Raw genomic sequence first — 20,257 nt, 5'->3', positions numbered from 1 at the left:
AGGAGATGAGGGAGAGGATTGAGAAGATCAGGCTGATCATCAGGGAGCCCATGGAGCAAACCCAACAACCGGCCTGCCCAAGCACAGCAATCAAATCCTAATCCTCATCCCAAACACCTCCTGCATGTTCCTGGCCTCCTGGCAGAGACCTCACACCATGGTGGAAATGGTGGGTTTTGTGACCGACCAGGTCTGGCATCCCAGCCAGCCGCCACTCCTCTGAGCTGCTTCACCACGTCAGCCTGCTGAAGCAGTGGATCGAGCTGCAGCCCTCCTGCACAGGGCCTCTGGGGGAGGTCCATACGCCAGGAACCGCAGGGGGTCATCAGCAGCTACCATGTTCTCCAGCCTCTTAGGCCACACCCCCTGCCAGCGACACCTCATGGAGACGCCCCCTGTGCTCGCCATCCAAAGGCTGAACAGGATCCCAGAGCCTCGTCACCCTCATCACGGACCACGCAGCTAGGAAGGCACTTGGGGGGGGGGGGGTGATGTGATGGCCACCAGGAATCCGCCGCACACCACAAGCGTCACTCTGGATTATGCAGGCAGACAGCAACAGTGGGGTCCTCAGGGTCGGCCCAGAAACAACCTGTAATGAATGATAACGGGAAACGGCTGGGGGCCATTTACTTCCCCACCGAGGGGTGGCATGGTCTTCCCCAGCAGAGCTGAAACCCTGAGGGTCCAGGGTAAGCCAGCTGTCTGTGCTTCCTCTTCCCCTGGCAGCCTGGGGGCCGATCGCCCTGAGAGCCTCCTGCCTCCAGTGCCACACCCCCAGCGCCAAAGGACCCGTGCCCCCCCCTGCCTGGGGAGAGAACCACACCCCCCTGAATCTGCAACCTCAGCCCCTCTATCACCTGAATAAACCCCACCCCTCCAGGGGTACTTTTTACACCCACATCTCTCACGCCTCCTTTCCCACCACATTATGCTACCAAATTAACTTTCCGCATAAAGCAGTGATGTTTTTAATGCAACTTTCTATGTGAAATTAGAAATTCTGCTCTTCTGAGTGGCCAGATTCAAGATTCAATCAGTTTATTGTCATTGTGTAACACAACCAGAAAGAATTTACCAATTGTGAAGTGACAAAGCAGCCATTTTGCCTGTGAAAAACTGGTCCGCCAAAAGCCCTGACTCACTGTTAGTTTCTGGGTTATCCTGGTAACACTGGCAGTGAGAAATCCAGTCAGAGGTGCTCACGTGATTTCCCTGAAATGGAACTGGAGAACTGCAGGGAGAAATGGGGAGCTGCCGGCAGTAGAGGGCGCTATAAGGCTATAAATACCTACGAGCTCCGTGTTATTTTGTAAAATCTCAGGGACTTTCCAGTTCAGACTCCCTTAGTCACAAGATCCTCTGCATTAAATTGCTTTGCCTTATAGTCTCTGCTTCATGCACTGTAACCCGCTGTGTGACTCTTGTCCATTGTCTTTTGCTACTAAAACATCTCCTGTCTTGTTGAACCATGTTCATTGGGGGTTTTAAGATTTCATTTTATTTCCTTTAACTGCTTTTTATAAATTCAGGGAGCAACATCTCTCCTGTGTCAATATCAAAGGTAAGCAAATTCTGGATGAAATATTAACAAAATAAAAGAATTACAGACACAGGAGATGGTCTTCAGATCCCAGTTTAACTGAAAAACATTTGAGGATGCAGAATATTTCCTACACTGCATGTATGTCAGTGTCACCGTTTCACATCCTAATGGTCGATACAAACTGGCTACATGTTACACAGAGACAGTGATGGAGGTGTTGGGAGCCAGAACTCACCCCTCCATCGTCTCTTTCCCGCACTCTGGCTCCCCCTCCCCCCAGCCCACATGCATTTATTTTTCCTGAGTCTGCAGGTCCCTCTTCACTGTGTGTCTCCGTTTGTTTCTGTCATATTGCTGCCTGACCTGTCACTCAGGGTTTTACTGCCTTGGTTATTGTGTTGTCACTGTCTGCAGTGTTCACAGAAATTTCATCCTGCAAAAGGACAATTAATTATGTCACAGCAGAAGCATCCATCCATCCATCGTCTATCTGTTTAGCTTTGTCAGGGTTGCGGGGGCTGGGAGTCTGTCCCAGGCAGCAGAGGCATAAGGATGTAATTCACCCTGAACCAGATGACAGTCCATCGCAGGTCTTAAAAGTCATGTTTTAGTTATGTCTCTTGGAAAATTTTGTGTATCTTTAAAAGATATTAATAAATGTATAGTCAACATAAACATTAGAATGTTTTTATGGTTTCAAATCTGACTTTGAATAATAGCATAAGCTAAATATTTCTCTAAAAATGCGAGTCCCCGGTTCATCCATCTTCAGCAGTTAAATATGTTAAAGATGTCTTTTAAAAAGCGCTGCCTTGTGTGGCATAAAGTTCCACCTCGGTGATGTAATGCTGGCTTTCCATCCCATAACTCAATTAAATTATAATAACAAAATCCTAATATATCAGGAAATACATGAAAGCACTAGCGTAAATACTGTATTGAAACAACCGCTCATTCGTCATTCGCCAAGCTGCCTGTAATGTACCGAACTCAATTTCCCAGAATATCTTGAGCCATATTAACTTTGGTTTCGAATAGAAACCTCTTCATCACGAAACATCCCAGAGATCTGTGATGTCATGTCTAATCTTGATTTCTATTGGTTTAAAAAAAAATTTTTTTTTTCTCCGATAAAAGCGCGACTTGTTACGAAGTTGTTCAGTCTCCGGGACGCGCATCTGAAAACTGTGTGTTTTTTACGTTGTCCTGCTGAGGAATCCAATATTTCGCACAACATGCGGAAAGCTCTGCTATTTGCACTCATTTTGTTCGGCATTGACTGCATATTTGCAGGTAAGTTTTAATAAATTTACTTTAAAACTTCAGTTATTTCTAAAGTGAAAGACCTCTGTTGCATGGCTTTTATTTTTGCGACATCTCGGTAATCGATATTCAGTTGCTACCATATTTTAGATTTGAACGGTTTAATTTTATATCTGAAACATATTGCTTTATGAAGACAAACGTAAGTTCCATTTGAACAAGTTATTAGGATATTTCATAATTACAAAACTTTTTTATTAAAAATGGATTTTGTTTTTCTTAAAAATATAATGTGGTTAAGTTTAAATTAATATTTTTAACAATATGTATGTGGTCTATTTAAAGTATAATACATTAAATAATAAATAAACATATAGGCCTAATGTAAATAGCGGTGGTTCGTAGAATATATATTCGCATTTGATCCATGGCAATAAGCACATGAATTGTCTTTTCACCCAGGTTTTCCTGTAATGATCATGCATGAAATAGAAATTTATTTGATAACTTCATTACTGAAAACATCTTTTATTGTCATTTGTCGTTTTTGTTAACCCTGTGCGCACTTTAGACTATGAAGCGGTCTGTTTTATTTTCTCATTTTTTTTTACTTCGTAGGTGAGATTTCAACACCGATTGGAATACGATGTGAAATGAACCTTAAATTAATTCACCTTGATTTAATGTTACAGACCATGTCCTGACCTTCAAGGCTTGAAAAAACAATGCTCTCTGAATTGGGAATTTCGTTTAGCTTAAAGATATCTTGAGCTTTAGCTTAAACTTAGTATGGAAAGATCAAAATTCGCAATTGACAACCTTTTGGTTTTGAAATTCCCAATGTAATTTAAGAACAGCATGCTTTATCGGCTATTTATGGCAGTCAATACAAAATTTCAAAATTTTGATGCGCTTAAAAGTGTCACATCATACGGTTTATTATAACGCTCTTTTTCGCCGCGCATTATTGACCTATAGCTCCATTAGTACACAAGAGGGCGCTATGGGTCTGGACTGAACATTTTTTTAGGGTAGATAAAGAAGGTCGCATTTTCGCCTTCATTTTCACTTTTTATTTTGTCTTTCTTTTTTTCGTATATTTGTCGATTGAATGCTGTTTGATTATTGTAGGCCTATATATAATCAAGATACTGTTGAACTGCTGTGTTAATAATTACAATTTAATAATCATGAACACAAGAAATCAGTCAATCATACATTTAAATTTAATGATTTAGCACATGCCACAGCCGTCGTGTTCTATGTGCATCACTTGAATGTCACTTTGGATTAAACATCTGCCTGATAAATAAACCTTCCCTCAGCTTCCTGGCCAGGATCTCGGGGCCTGGAGCCTGTATCAGGCAGCTAAGGGCCCAAGGCAGGGGCCCCTGAATGGGAGGTCAGGACACTGCAGGAAAAATAATAGAGTTATAACTGTAGCATAGAAATATCAATAGGCCTGGATTATGTGGCCTGGATGTGTCTGGTGCTCCTGCTTCTGTAATTCAGTCAATTAGTGTGAGAATCACATGGAATGTGATAGTTTTCTACTTTTAAACCACTTATAGGATTTACATATCAGCATTTTATTTTTGCTAACTGGATCCTGTGTAATTTGATGAGGATTTATATTGTTTCTGATATAGAAAGGTTTTGTCATGATGAAATTTTTGTATCTTTGAAGGCAGTCTGTAAAGATATAAAGTCTGAGAGCTACATCGTCTATGTACCTATAACGCAAATGAAAAGATATGATTTAGATTTATAGGAAAAAATGACACACTATTAAGCCAGACAGACATCACTGTACTGCTGCCTGCAGATTCACATGAAGTAATGTAAAGATTATAACATTACCTTCACAGTTTTCTGTGTTTGCACTGTGTCACAGTATTTATTCACTCTCTGGCTGTTTTTCCTGCATTAACACAGAGCACTGCTGTGTATTAATGGCCTGTTAGTGTTCATTAGTGGTACTGGATCCTTTGAAACCATTTAATTAAAGCTAACTGTAGAAATCCTAATGCATTGTGTGATTGTAGTGGCATCAGTACAGTTAGGATGATTTAGATCTCTGGTTAGCGATTGATAATCCATCCATCTTCACACCACTTATTCCGATCAGGATTTGGGGTGGCCTAGAGCCCTGGGGCCGGTTGCTCAAAACACCTTAAGTTTTCCCCTTAAGTATGACACTTAAAGTTTAATTTCTCCTTAGCTAAGGGATTTATTTAATGGTGTTGGACAATGAAAAACATTAAGGGATTTACAACATTGAAAGAAGTTTTACAGCAGTAAAATTGTCCCGTTTCCATGGAGACCGTTCAAATGCTTGCACTCGCGTCTGCTTGTGATACCCGTTATCGCCTCACAAAATTACTCGCAAAGTAAAAAAAAATGGGAGAAAAGAAGATGAGAAAGCCAAATTGGTCAGCGGAGGAAAAGATTATACTTTTGGAGAAATACAATAAAAGAAAGAACATACTAAAAAGTAAATTTGATCCGCAAATACCAGCAAACAGAAAACAACGAATGTGGGAGGAAATTGCAATGAAAATTAATTGAAGAAGTCTACATTGTGCTACAACGTTTTTTATTTTATGTTCATGATTGCAAACTAACTGGACATTGATTGAATATTGATTTTTGTCTGTTAATAAATTGATCTTCATATTGTACAGGAACTTGAATCCTGATGTGGGTCCCATCTATCACCCCGCACACTCTTGGGAAGCCGGCTACATTAAAGAAGTGTGTCGCTATTTCATCCTCATCTTGTTTAGTTGGGAATTTCACCACGGTGTTCAACAGACGGGCAATGGCGTTTGAAATTCGGTGAATGACGCGGCACACCGTTTACTTGTGGACATGAGATACATCGCCTATTACAGCCCGGAACGATCGAGCCTGTAGCATAAAACCGCAGAGCAACACAGCTGGGAGAGCACAGCTTCAGATTGCGGAGTGGTCCAACTGTACAGTCGGACAAATCATAAATTGACTGCCGGTCAAATTTATAAAGCAAAATCAATTGCTCGTCATTAAGCATATCTAAGGGGTTCTCCCGGTCGCGGAATACACTTTTTGGGATTTGTTCATTTTCGTTATTTATTATCATAAACTCGGCCGCAGTTAAAGGTACGGTTAGAGGTACCTTAATTTTTTTCCCTTAGTTTGGCTGCTACGGTCTTTTGTGCAACCGTTAAGGGATTCCTTAAGTATAAGATCAAGATAAGGAGAAAAACTTAGATACTTAAGAGAAAATGTTAAGGAAACCTTAAGGAGGAGACTTAAGGGTGTTTTGTGCAACCAACTTTATTTTAAGGAGACCTTAAAGGAAAATCTTAACTTAAGGTGTTTTGTGCAACCGGCTCCTGGATCTTAGGCAGCACAGGGAACAGGGCTGGGGTGCACTCTGGATGGGGCAGGATGCCAGTGCATCGCAGGGCACATGTGACACAGGGAGAAACTACAGATTATGCACAGTGAGACTGGAGGCCATGTTCACACCCATCAGCACTGGGGAGGGGGGGGTGGCGCAGCTACCCACTGAGTCACCGGGCTGTTCACAGTGGTTAATTTTTTAATATTGATAATAATTTTACATTTTGTTGAGTGAACTCGCTGAGGTAGATTTTTTGAAGAACTGATTTCAGCATATAATGTATGCAGCAGGTGATTTGTTCATTTTTAGCGGGGGGGGGGGGGGGTGGGCAATGGGGGCAAAGCCCTGACGACACACAGTCTATTAGCATACACACAAACAAGTAAGATGCACACCTTTTGAATCACATAACCATAACTCAACCATTACTGTGAAGTGTCTAATTAGGTGGGGAAAAAAGCCTGCAACATTTTGAAATTTAAAACATACAATATGTTTACACTGTCCATTTTATCAATACACATTCACAATATAAGCAAAGCTGCTTACATTAATATGTGCCTCTATTCTCATCTTGCATTGGATCTCACCAATGCAAATCTCGCGGAAGCAAGTTTTAAAATCGCTGCAAGTGGGGGAGCGTGGATGAAAAATGAACAACAGGTCCAGGGATTTATGTAGCGTTAACCACAAAGATACTCACAACAAAGGGGGTGCATTTTTGACATTTTGCTAACATTATGGACATTTGCCCTCACTATACCCCCTTAAACTGCTAACGTAATGTATGTAATTCAAAGCATCAAATTTACTGGTGAATAACATGAGCTTTTTAAAGGATTTTTAAATTTTAAAACCTGAAAATGTAACATCAGCTCCATTTAAGCCTGTATTTTTTATACATTTTAGTTTAGCAGTTTGGTGATTCTTCCAAGCTTATCTCTTGTGTTAAAGTCGGTTATAAAAGTTAGCATTTCATTTCATACAGGTATTATGGACATGAAATGTGATGATAAAATACATATAAAATGTTACAGTATATATTTGTGTTATCTATTTTATAACTATGATAATGTTAAATACTTAAAAATTAATTTGGATAAATGATCAGAAAAGTAGAGTGATCACTGTGATCCACTGTTTTTAACTGTATTGTATGTTTTCTTTTCCCAGTCACACACTCCCTGCAGTATGTCTACAGCGGTTCATCAGGTATACCGAACTTCCCAGAGTTTATGACTGTAGGGCTGGTGGACGGGGAGCCCTTCACTCACTATGACAGTAACATACGCAGAGAGGTTCCTCGTCAGGACTGGGTGACAAAGGCTGTGGATCCTGATTACTGGAACAGAAACACTCAGATCTACATGGGTACAGAGCAGAATTTCAAAGCCAACATAGAAATTGCAAAGCAGCGTTTCAATCAAACCGGAGGTAAGTGCTGCATGTTTATGACAGTGACCCTGACAGTGTGACGTGTTCATCTGTTTTAGGGCGACACTCTACATGTTTACTTATGTGGGCTGCATGTGTTTATCTGATGGCTGATTTATTCTTACATGAGGGTAAAAATCATATGACTGAAAAATAAGAATTCTGCTAATGTGCTTCTTGTTATTGTGTGGAAATATGCGCGGACTGTTAAAAAATATAGCAGAAAACACGTAAAAAACTTTGTCATTAAGTATTACAAATGTGACACTGAAATCCTACTGGATACCTGAATAATGAGACAGACCTGCCCTTTACTGAACTGATACTGTATCTCTGCACAAACCAGCCCTTTACATTCTGCTTTTCCATCACTTACATTTTTCTTCCACTGCAGATATTTTGTGTTTGTTTGTTTGTTTTTTAGTTCTGACCACAGAGAAACTAACTGCACTGTTGCTCTGAATGTTTTCTGCCCGGTTTGCTGTTTACATTACTTAATCAGAAATGACAAATTTGCACAACAGTACAAATAAAACTATTGCAGCTCTTCCATGATAAAGCAAACATGGAGATCAGAATGTTCACTGTGATTTATCAATGGCCTCTGATCTATGTCATATTTTTATAATGAACACATGAACAGTGGAGGCAGTTATAATTATTGATGCATGTTATTATTCCCAGACTAGGCTTAGCTTGGCTGTAGGCAGGCTCAGCCCTGTGGGGGGTCCTGGGGATGCCTGGCCCAGCCAATCACAAGCTTGGAGCACCAAGGCTGGGCAAAGGCCAACCAATCACATAATATTTTGGCTGTTGTAAATGGGAAGGAAGCAATCCAATGTTTTTATTCTGGACTTTTTGAATTCTGCACATCTCAGTGTCAGGGAAACACCAGCAGGGGTCAGTAGACTCAGCATCCTTGTTGTGTAGGACCAAAGATAGAGTCCTTCCTTTATAAAATCTCCCAGTATTTCTGCATTACACACAGCATGCAAATTCACACCAGTGAAACCACTTAGGGGTTTGTTCCCCCAGCACCTGCCCCCATGTAAATGTAGGAATTCCCCACCCGGCCTCTGATTGGTCGATGATCAGCTGCCATTGACACACTGTGAGGACGTGGTCATTCTGAGGAGGCATCAGGAGCCTCTGTCCTTTATACACAGAGCTTATAGACTGACACTGTGCTCACAGACTGACACTGTGCTCACAGACTGACACTGTGCTCACTGACTAACACTGAAGCTCTGAGGTACATGGGGGGTCATTTATTCTCTAAGGAAGCTGTGGATTCTGTCCAGTTTCTCCCTCTGGCCATGTAGCAGATCGCAGTGACGGGTGAGACCAGTGAGTTTCTTGCTTCCCAGAATTCAGCTGCTCTGTGTCCAGTGTGTCAGCTGCACTGAGCAGCCAATCCCCATTCAGCCTCACTGGTCACATAACCATCACACAGATATATAGGTGAATTATAATAGTTATTAGCAGACCGTTTGATTAGTAATAGTTAGTCTGGCACAGTGAGATTGTGAGTAGGGAATGTCTTTTGGTCCCTGCAGGGAGGAGATCAGGCTCTGAGGAAGTGCAGCTTCAGCCCACAGGATGATAGTTACTGTGAGGTTAGACAGCATCACTGACAGTGAAATCAGTTCCAGCCACACTGACTGTGAAATCAGCCTCCTCTTCTGAATATGATCCTAGGTCAGTTCTCTTCTTCCTCTGTGAATCACAGCTGCTAGACAGCATCACTGTCACACGCTCACACACAGACATACTGACACACAGATTTACACACACACAGTGTGCACCGGGAATTCTGTATCTCACAGACACAGAGAGGTTTTACTGTTGATAAACTCAGCAGGCCTCTATGTTTCTCCTGTGGGTTATAATCACCTCTGCGGGCCTGTAGGTTTCTCCTGTGGGTTATAATCGCCTCGGCAGGCCTGTGTGTTTCTCCTGTGGGTTATAATCACCTCAGCAGGGAATCTGCACTGAATCCCTCCCACTGGTTTGATCAGTCTGTTTGCACTGAGCCAACATTGTTTTAAAAAACAAAACAGATTCTGTAAACATTTGTGTTTGAACCCACTTCATTCAGCTGCTTTAGTTGACATTCATTCCTCTGTTTTCATTGTTCTGACACAGTCTGACACCCCCAGGTTTGCGTGTAAAGCTGCGTCTGTGGGGCGTGATGTTATTGGCACAGTGTGTCAGAGTCGGGGCACAGGGCACTTGCAGAGGCAAGAAATGCAAGATCCGCAATACACAGAGCTTTGAATCAAGGTCTGGAAAGCCGGGGGGCGGTCAAGGGGGGATCCGAGGAGGGGGGGGGCTAACAGGAACAAGGCAGGCAGGTCAGGACCAAAGCCAGATGGAGGAGAAGAGCGAGTTACTCGGTTAGTCGCATTAACATCAGCCATACCTGGGGGGCCCTTTGAAGGAGCTGGACACGGGAGCCGCTGATCTGCCTGTCGGATCCGGGGGCCCGGGGCCCCTTTCCCTGTGTGACCCTGATTTGGGGTCTGAGTGAAGCTGGCAGTTTCCAGTACAGACACACACTGGTGCAGGTGGATGTACACGGTGTTCACCTGGCTAGTGCCGAGTGGAAATCCCAGTTAAGACGACTGCTGCCGCCAGTTCCTCTCCCACAGAGGAGATGTGGTCACAGACGGGGCCGTCCGCCTCCAGCTGCAGTGAGACTCGCACGTGGATCTCGGTGTCCAAAGCTCAGGCCGCCAAGCAGCTCTGCCGTCACAAACCACGGTGACGGTCGTTCGGTTTTGCCGTAGAGCTGCAGTTTGGTTCATGACGGACTCAGAGTTATAGTGACATCCATTCAGTGGGAGTCACTGGAGCAGGGGACTCAGACGCTGTCATTACTGCCCCTAGACGGGATCACCCCTGTCACCTCTGCTGCTCCTATTCCTGCTTATCAAAGCTCCTGAAATCATCCACTGCACATGGCAGGAGCTGCACCCCACTGGGGCACGGTCATGTGACCCCTTCCCCGGCCTGCTGAGTGACGCCCTCTGCACGCTTCATGTTAATCGTCTTCCTTATGCCCCCCATCAGCGCCTCCTATCAGCTCAGGAAAACCGCGCCTCAGAGAGTCGGCTCTGACGGTGAAAACGCTCCGTGGGCTGCGACAGTGACTCTGTATTCATGATGGCGGCTCGCGTGGTCGGCCAGACTGCCTGCTTGTCTGACGGCCTGATTGTTTTTTCCCCTTTAATGACCCTGCAGCCTATTAAGCAGTGATTTATACAAACATTCATTAAACCCTTTTAGCGGTGAGCCAACACTCTCTGAGGTTAGACCCCATCAGCCTGTTCAGCGTGACGTTAAATGAGCTGCACACAGCAAATGGCTCCATGTTATAACGACTGCCGCCGTTTCGCCGTCGTGCCGCTGAGTCCGTCTCACGCTGCCTTGACTCCGCAGCTCCCGAGAGGCTGGATCCTTCAGTCTGTGGGATGTGAGCAGGTAACAGCAGGGGCTTCAGCAGTGAGCCTCACGCTGCAGCTGGAGCTGGGATCAGACCCCAAAGCCACCTGCTGTCTCCCGTTACGGTGACATTACAAGGGCGTCTCGGGGTTAACGAAGGGCGTCACATTAGGATGTAGAAAGAGAAACGCAGCCAATCCGGCTGCTTGAGGTTAATAAAACTGCATTTTTAAAAAAAGAAACAAAACAGTACAGAACGGGGGGGGGGGGGGGGAGGGGGAGCTAGCGCCAAAATACTAAACAAAAAAAGGTGCTCTGGCTGGGACTCGAACACATACCTCTCATGCGGCAGGTAAAAATTCTACCAGGGCACCAATAACTAACGAAACAAGCAGCTCTGTAAACAGAAAACACAAGAAAAATATAAAACCTGACCTGCCTCCCTATATAAACCCAAAACAGGAAAAAACACAACAGCTGAAAATAAGTAGCAGTCACCCCCCCCCCCGATCCTGAGAGCGCAGTGTGCATCTGACACACCCTGGTGCACGTGAGGCACCAGCATGTTCACACCGATAACAGCATCACCTCTCCGTATACATACTGCGTTACACCACAAGCAGCCCAGCGGAGTGTTAATCAGCGACAGCGGCGCTGAACAAAGCGAGAGGGGAACCTCCAACATCCTCCATGAGGCCATCAGTCCATGAGCTTTAAAAACCGGCACGTCCGGGGCGGCCAATCCGCTCGCTGCACGTAGGATGAGGTCAGGGACCCGTCACCATGCCGACCGAGGATGGGAAAGAAAAAGGGAGGAGGGGAGGAAAGAAAAAAGAAACAAACGATACGTCGTTGGATGTAACGCTGCAGTAAACAGCCGGGTGTCTTTCTCAGCAGCTTCCGGTGTTTGTGTGCGGAGCTCAGATCCTGCAGCCGGAATGATCATGTGACTGTCGTGCTCGTAGCCGAGGCCCTGAACCCCAGCAGCCCGACCGGCGCCGGCCGACCCTGCACCCCCACCCCAAGCTCTCCTCGCTTGTACGTCGCTTTGGGCAAAAGCACCTCGTAGATAAATGTAAAAGGGCTTTTTAATCCACACCTGCAGCCACCCGGCCAGTTTGAGCACCAGCTTCTCCAGCTGTGACTGTGGTGCCCAGAGTCTGTCCAGAGGAAACGGGGGCAGCGTCTCACACGCACTGAGCGGGAAGCTGAGAGTCACAGGGCTGCTGGGCGAGTGTCTGTCAGGGGGGGGCATGGGGGTACGAGGAGGGAAACCACACAGACGGGGGGGCAGGGAGCCGGGGGCAGGTCCCAGCCCAGCGCCCCCCGCTGAACCCCTCCCCCCCCCCGCTGCCCTGTGTGTGAAGCTGGCAGCAGTTTGCTTCTTTCTGGACGTCTGTCCACACAGTCTCCCCCCGCCCCATTGTGCTTCAACGTGTCGCCATAGCGCCGATTCCCAGCAGTTCCAGCGTTTGCCGGAATGATGCACGGCGTCGACTCGTACGTCCCGTCGCTCAGACGATACCGAGTGAAAGACTAACGGAACCTTCTAGCAGCTGATTCTCTGCGGAGTTTCCCTTTGGATGTCTGGTGCTCAGAGTCTCCCGCTTTTATCTGGTAAAGCGAATGATGAGAGATCTTAGGGTCAAAACGATCTCAGCCTCTTCTCACACTTTAAATGTGTAAGACGCCCGTCTCGCTGGCTTGGAGCTCAGGCGTGGATTGTGAGCCGCCTAGTGGGTCAGTTTGGGCATCAGAACTGGCTCTGCGGGATGAACCAAACACCAGGGGTGTCTGCTGCTCTCCTGACATCCTTACAGAGGCAGCAGCAGCCTCAGATCCCCCTTAGTGCTCGACCCACATGGTACAGACCTCTGTGCTGTAGTGGGTCAGTGTGTGAGGGTCAGGATATACAGTCACACATGGAGGGGTGATGTGCAGCGCGGCGTGTGAGTGTGTGGCTGCTCTTCATCACCCCACCCTCCACATCCTCTGTCCGCCAGAAGCACAAGAGGCCGAACCTGATTCCTGCGTTTGCCGTCTCCCCCGGTTACAGGGACTCGCCTGTGGACCAATGAGACGGGCTGGGAAATGTCTGCTTGCTCTGTGTGTGTCAGCTGCAGGGGGCTGATTATTACTGTGCATCTACACACCGTATTTCACATGGGGGGGTTTGCACAGGGGGAGAGTCCAGACCAGAGAACACTGTGTGTACTTAGCAGCGACTGGATGTGCAGCGTCGCTTTCTGTGAATAAAATGTGTGGTATTCAGTCAGGGGGCTGATTGTAGGTCACAGAGACAAAGGGCTCCGTCTGACTCAGACTGAATGCTGATGTGGCTCCTCTCAGGACATCAGAGCGTCTGGGCGGCATCACTGACGCTTCATGTGTTTCTGCACAGACGCACAGCATGGAATCCTGTGTCTGATTCACACACTGATCCACAGTCACACCGTCCAGTAACTCATTAGGTAAACTGCGTGTGGGTCTAAATCGCTTCAGCGGGGGAATCTGAGACTGTGTATTTATCTTTTTTTATTTGTCAAATAATTTTTTTTTTTTAAAATAAGATGTATTAACACAAAACAAAGTGTTTATACACAGTCACTTAAGCACACTTGAATTCTCAGCTTAGTGTGTATGTGTGTGTGTGTGTGTGTGTGTACGCACTGTGATGTCAGTTTTTCAAACATCCCACCTTATATTGATTTCAGGGTGGTAGATGAGGGACAACCAGGGGGGAGGGGGGGGGATTGCTGGCTATGCTTGGGTGGCATTACGGTAATACTGTGTATAGAACAGTATAGAAAAAACCCCACACTCACCCCAGGGAAATATTATTGGGAGATACCTGAATCTGTTGTTATCGACTGTCTATGATGACGGGGGCTGGCCAGGCTTGGGCAGTATTGTCATGTACTTCATTTTTTTTCAGCCAGTCAGGAGCCCCTCATGTAGATCCTCAGATTCAGTCTTTATTGCAACATCAAAGTTACAACCGAGGCTGGGCACCCTGCAGCAGTGTCTCTAACGCCAGTTCATGCTCATCTTTTATACATGTTCTTACACCTTATCAGACACGTCGTCACAGGGAAGGTCCTCCAGCGCGTCTCTTCCTTTCCCGATCGCCAGCCAGGCCCCGCTGGTTTGTGCTCCCATGTCCCATAACTTCCTTCCTTGGCTCCTGAAGATGCATGTTTGTGGTGCAGCTGTCCTTGCAGTGTGAGCCGGTCCAAGGCCCAGAGAAAGACACACTTATCTGATTAATACCATGTGATGCAGAAACATGCCGGGAATTTCTAAAGAGCTCATGTTCTGTTACAGGCCACACTGACTTAATGTTGTATTCTAAGGTTTCATTCTCTCTGTCTGTTACATAGCTTTATATTCCATAGTATTATGGTAATACTGTATACCGCGGTATTTTCATTAGAAAACACCCCACCCTCCACTCACCCCCGGCAAATTTTATTTGGAAATATCAGAATTGATATTAGGTCAGATCCCACCCAGCTGAGTGCCGCCTGTCAGGGGGTCGAGATGCTGGCGGTAAAATGTGCTGCTGTCAGTCTGCGGGAGACTCCGGTAGCTTCCGGGAGAGCTGGGGTGTCTGATTTTTACTCCTTTTCCAGCTCATGTGTGAATTTAATGTCACACAGTTAAAAAGGCCTGAAAGCTGCAGTGTACATGCAGGATGCTGAGAGTGAGGAGCTGCTGACAGGCCTGTTTGAAATGCTGTGAAAATGACGCCCAGAGGATGAAACCGTATCAAACCTGCCTGCTAATTCTCTCCTCTTTCTGTTCAGGTATCCACACATTTCAGCGGATGTACGGCTGTGAGTGGGATGATCAAACTGGGACCACAGGTGGTTATGATCAATTTGGCTATGATGGGAGTGACTTCATTATTTTGGACTTCAAGACCATGAGCTGTGTAGCTCCAGTGATGCAGGCGGTTCCCACTAAACAGAAATGGGACAGAGACAGAGCATTTCTTGAAGGACAAAATGGCTACCTGACCCAGACCTGCATTGAGTGGCTGAAGAAGTATGTGAGCTACGGGAAGAGCACACTGGAGAAGACAGGTACAGTACAGCAGGTCTGGGACTGGGGCTGTCCTGCTTAGCAGATACACTGAGGGTCAGGCTGTAACACACTGAAGGGCACAACAGGACCTAAAGCCTAGTTCATACTTCACTGTTCAGTGTGTTCTTACAGTTACAGTCACTTTTGCATACATGCTACATTTGTTCATGTGTGCAGATGGTCATGATCAGCACATGCATACAGCAGTGATATTCCAGCAGATCAACAAATTCCACCTACTGGAAACACCTAGTAATCAGTTCCTTCCACATGCGCAATCGACGCACATCAATGTGCCAAAAGTCCGCTAAACCTGAAATCTGGGCTGCATGCGCAAAGTCCATGCCGACACCCCTGCTGAAAGTGAAGTATGAGTCCATCCACAGTGGCACCCAGCCCACATTACAGCATGTGACGGGGGGTGAAGTCAGGGCACGAGTGCAGGCATGCAGTTCAGCTCGTACTCATTCTCAGGCTTTATATAACCACACAGACCGTGATGCCCAACCACATACACGATTTTTATTTTTTTTTTAAATCCTAATTCTTAGCCCTCCCCCTCCATGATGTTTAATCACCTCTTGGGGGGGCACAGCTGTCCCTGTCCTGATGCAGGCTTATAGCTAAAATATGTAGAATATTAATCACATTATGTATTTACAGGAGAGATTGCTGGTGATGAAGTGCAGCGTTTTATTTATGGATGTTTTTGTCTTTCTCCCCAAGTCCGCCCTGAGGTGTCTCTGCGGCAGAAGGACCCCTCTTCTCCTGTCACCTGCCGCGCAACCGGCTTCTTCCCCAAAGGGATCGTGGTGACCTGGCAGAAAGATGGAGTGGACATGCACAGCGATGTGGAGGTGGGGGAGACCCTGCCAAACGGGGACGGAACATTCCAGATCTCATCAAAACTCGCAGTGAAGCCTGAGGACTGGAAGACGAACAGCTACAGCTGTGTTGTGCAGCACAAGAGCTCAAAGGATGACATTGCTGTGCTGCTGGAGGAGAAGAACATAAGGACCAATCAGGGTAAGAGGAGCAGCGACACAGTAATGAGAGAGAGCAGCTAATGGGCGTCACTGTCAGGGGTGAACATGGTGCTTTAACCTTATTTTAGGAGGCCTTCCCTGGGGCATCATCATCGGCTGTGTGGCTGCTGCTCTGGCTCTCGTTGCTGTTGCCGTTGGGGTCGTGTTGTGGAGGAGGAGCAGGACAGGTAACAGAAAAGCCGACAGACACAGAGAACAATGGCGTCCACACTGAAACACCAGTGACATGTTTCAAAGCATGTAACTGCACACAGTCATTATACTGGGGCCTCTGACACCCGAATGATGCACAGAGTCTGAGTGCCTGTGTCTGACTCTGTGTCCCTCTGTGTTTCAGGCTATGGGAAAGCTGGCAGTGAGTATTGTTACCCTTGTATTGCTGTTGCTACAACTATATCAAAGTGTCCTTGAGCAAGACACTGAACCCCAAATTGCTCCCGGTGAGCTGGTTGGCGCCTTGCATGGCAGCCTCCGCCACCAGTGTGTGAATGTGTGGTGTGAATGGGTGAATGTGAGGCATAGATTGTAAAGTGCTTTGGTACTCGTAAGAGTAGTAAAAAGCGCTATATAAATGCAGTCAATTTACCATTTATTATATACATGTATAAAGAGCATTTAAATTTGAAATTCATTTAAGTGGAAATATCACCTTGAATAAATTGCCTGCAGTCCTTTAGTATGTATGTATAGAATATAACCAAACCCTGTGACTTTATCTGTGGTTTTTCACTGTAGCATCTGACACTGATTCTGAGAACTCCAGCCAACAGCAACCAAAAGCATGAGTTCACCCTTCATGATGTCACAGTAAGTCCTGTTACAATGGAACTTACCTTCCGAGAGGTTATTTACACTGTTAAGAGCACATTCATTTTAAATTTTGTATTATTCCTTGTCATATAGGCATGTAACGATGAATCGCGAATCGGTTAAAAATCGATGTAAATGTATGACGATTTAAACCAGCTGATGTGGAAAATGAATCGCTACTTTAGGAGTTCTTCACAGTACTTTAACAGAAAAACTGGTGTAATATTACATTTGATTTCACAACGTAAGTTCGACGTCAGATGTCACTGCATATTCACGTCGACGTCTACGTTAGTTTTTGGTTTTGACCGAACGCGAGATGGCGAGCGAATTTGAAATTGAGGACACACCCCCGATCTTAAATCGGCAGTGTGGCAGCATTTTAGCTTTCCGGTAATCACAAGCGAAAATGGCAAGAAAAGCACAGACAATGTGCAAACATTGTAAAAGACTGATAACATACACAAATAGCACAACGAACATGCTTCAGCACCACAGTGAGCTCAATTCACCACCGCCAGAGCAAAGATTATTAAAAGGGCAAACCACGCTAAAAAGCTGCACATGCAGGCCTTAGTTTATTTGGTAACGCTTTATATTAAGTGCACCTTCATAATGCATTCATAGAACATTCATAAGCAGCATGCAAGTACACTTTAACATCCTAACATCCCTTAACAGCTTTAATATACATTAATAACAAACATTACATGATTATACAATTATAATGTTTGCTATTATTATATAATGTTTGTTATTAATGTATATTACAGCTGTTAAGCGATGTTAGGATGTTAAGGTATACATGCATGATGTTTATGAATGATTTCTGAATACTTAATGAATACATTATGAAGGTCCACTGAATGTTTTATGAATGCAATATAAAAGCATTATGAAGGTGCAGTTAATTTTTTTTTTTAAACAGTATTTTATTCAATTTCAGTTGCACTGTTTAGAAAGATAAAGAAATATTTTTTAATAAATTTGTCTGCAGCTCATTCTGTTAAAAAATCTTGAGAAAATTGTATCATGAACTCAGAATCGTTAGTTGAGTGTATCATTACATCCCTATTGTCATATAAGCCATCTATGTGCTATAGTTTAAGAGAATGTTGGAGATTGTCCTTGGTGTGAAAGAAGCTTTATGTGATTTTTTATTTTTTTTTGCTCTGATTCTTATCAGCACTTATTTTTAAGTCTACTGTTGAATCTCTGCTCTGTCCAAACGCATATTACCCAGTTCATCCAAACACCCTGGTTATTCCGGATCAGACCCAGGCGGCTCTGTGTGGCTCTGGGGCTTCACTGCACAGAATGTGGCCTGTGGCTCCCTCACATGGACACAGCTGATAGTGTCACTTGTCATTTGTGTTTGAAGCTACAATGACAGCAGAGCTTATGCTTGTAGATACAGTCAGACTTCAGCTGTGAATCCATTCAATAAAATGTTATGAATCATTGCCTTTCACTGAATGTAAATGCCATTAAGAAATATTAATAATCAGTATTGTATAGAATTGCATGTTTGTGTGATGTCATATTTAAAGTGTGTGATTTTTCAGTTTATTCATTAAATCCAGCCCTTTGCTATGTTTACAGAACATCTGCACTTTGTGGTTCAACAGTGCATCTATTTTAATATTGATGTCATTATCTGAAATTGTTAAATAAAATAGCCTTACCTGCAGAAGTTTTATTTTGTTCGAACTTTATATAACATAAGTTCACACAGAGAATCTGTATACATGAGTTAGTTTATTTTCTTTGTCTAATTTGTCCTCCAGCTGCATTTAGGATGTTTTCTTCTCATTTTTTCAGGTTCATCTCCTCTGCCAGAAGGCGACAGAGACAAGATGAGATGACTGTGCAGACCTGATACAACCCCCCCCCCACATGTACACACACAGTACAATATAATGTCTATTCTTTACTAAGCTTTTAGCAACTTTGCAATCAACAACAGTTATAAGACATAAAATATGAGGAGCAGAATAAATTTAATCAGAAAATGAATCACTGACTGACGGTCAGAAAGGATCATTAATGCAGGTTTATTTCTCTCTCTGTAACTTTACTGTATTAGCAGTTAAAGCTCCGCTGTCTTATAGCTGCTCTGCTCTGTCACTGTGCAGCACTGCAGTCTGTTTTTATCATGATCCGTCTCTTTAAATGCCGCACAGCCTGCTGATGAGGACGCCTGTGTGACCCTGTGTGTGAGATGCACTGATCACTGGCTTACAGTAACGAGCACCAAGGATAAAGCAACAGCAACCAGAAAGATGGGCAATGAAACGATGAATGTGGCTGATAAACGTATGGAACAGTGTAACAATAATTTATTATTACAGGAAACCAACTTCAAATTGACCTGTTATAGTTCAGAGTTACATTGTTACATTCAGATGAGGATTATTGGTGACTTACTGAGTGGAAAAATATATTTTAAATGCTTCTGAATAACTGAGTATCTAGTGCATTTCTCACAGGGTTTTCACACACTGTTCTTTTTGTATTTGATATATTTTTCTGTTTAAGTTGTGAATTTGTTTCTTTGAGAATTAATGTAATATTATGCTGTGGGTCATGTAACCCTAAACCTTATGATTTGGTGGTTTTACATACATAACTTTAAGTAATTATAAAATTCTGTTTCAGTTATATACACAAGCGGAAAATCGCTGAATATATGATTACTATGTTCATAAAATGAAACTTCCTAATATCATTAAAATAACTTATGAAAGAGACAAACAGAAATCCGTATTACATAAATTTTCATTTTGAATGTAAATATTTTGTTTGAAATGGGCTAATAAAATAAAGGGGATAAATTGGAACAAATGTGTGTTTCTGGGTTTTTTTACACGATGTGAAGCTGGAGCAGCAGGAAATAATGTTTCATCCTGGATTCCTTTCAGTTTGCTTTCTGTCTCCTCCTGGGAATAAGTTTTATTATTTTATTTCACACTTCAAATGTATTAATACCACAAAGAAAAGTTAAATATACATTTGTTGAAATAATATGCCCAAATCCCTTTTGAACTTGTTGAGTTAAATAAAATTATAGTAATTGCCTGATCTTTTCCTGTGGATAATGGTTAAATTCCTGTTGTTCTCTAAAGCTTTTGAGTTTTTCTCATTTCATACACCGAGTACCACTGCAGCCTTATCATGTTGGCATTGGGAGTTTCCTTCCCAGCCCAGTTTATGTGAGGCGGGGGGCTTTGGGGCTGAGGC

General features: G+C 44.1%; 2 protein-coding genes across 4 annotated transcripts in view; both read left to right on the top strand.

The window, feature by feature from the left end:
- The window catches only part of LOC111856890 (class I histocompatibility antigen, F10 alpha chain-like), a 30,819-nt gene extending 10,958 nt beyond the window's left edge, over window positions 1–19,861 (top strand). The window contains exon 9 of one of the 3 annotated variants that reach the window (XR_011984982.1): window positions 18,864–19,861. The gene's annotated coding sequence lies outside the window, so the exon portion shown is untranslated. Of the gene's footprint in view, window positions 1–18,859 lie in introns of all 3 variants that reach the window. The other 2 variants (XR_011984983.1, XM_072705824.1) reach the window with 2 other exon arrangements.
- On the top strand, window positions 2,689–19,861 carry LOC111835639 (class I histocompatibility antigen, F10 alpha chain-like). The gene is made up of 8 exons (XM_072705825.1): window positions 2,689–2,839; window positions 7,371–7,631; window positions 14,882–15,160; window positions 15,888–16,187; window positions 16,276–16,374; window positions 16,545–16,562; window positions 16,943–17,014; window positions 18,839–19,861. The coding sequence occupies exons 1-7, from the start codon at window positions 2,782–2,784 to the stop codon at window positions 16,990–16,992; spliced, it is 1,065 nt and encodes a 354-aa protein (XP_072561926.1). The 5' UTR covers window positions 2,689–2,781; the 3' UTR covers window positions 16,993–17,014; window positions 18,839–19,861.
- Window positions 19,862–20,257: the final 396 nt, after the last annotated feature.

This window comes from Paramormyrops kingsleyae, chromosome 23, assembly GCF_048594095.1.
Source record: "Paramormyrops kingsleyae isolate MSU_618 chromosome 23, PKINGS_0.4, whole genome shotgun sequence".
Classification (NCBI taxonomy): domain Eukaryota; kingdom Metazoa; phylum Chordata; class Actinopteri; order Osteoglossiformes; family Mormyridae; genus Paramormyrops; species Paramormyrops kingsleyae.
This window is presented reverse-complemented; position numbering and strand designations above follow the sequence as displayed.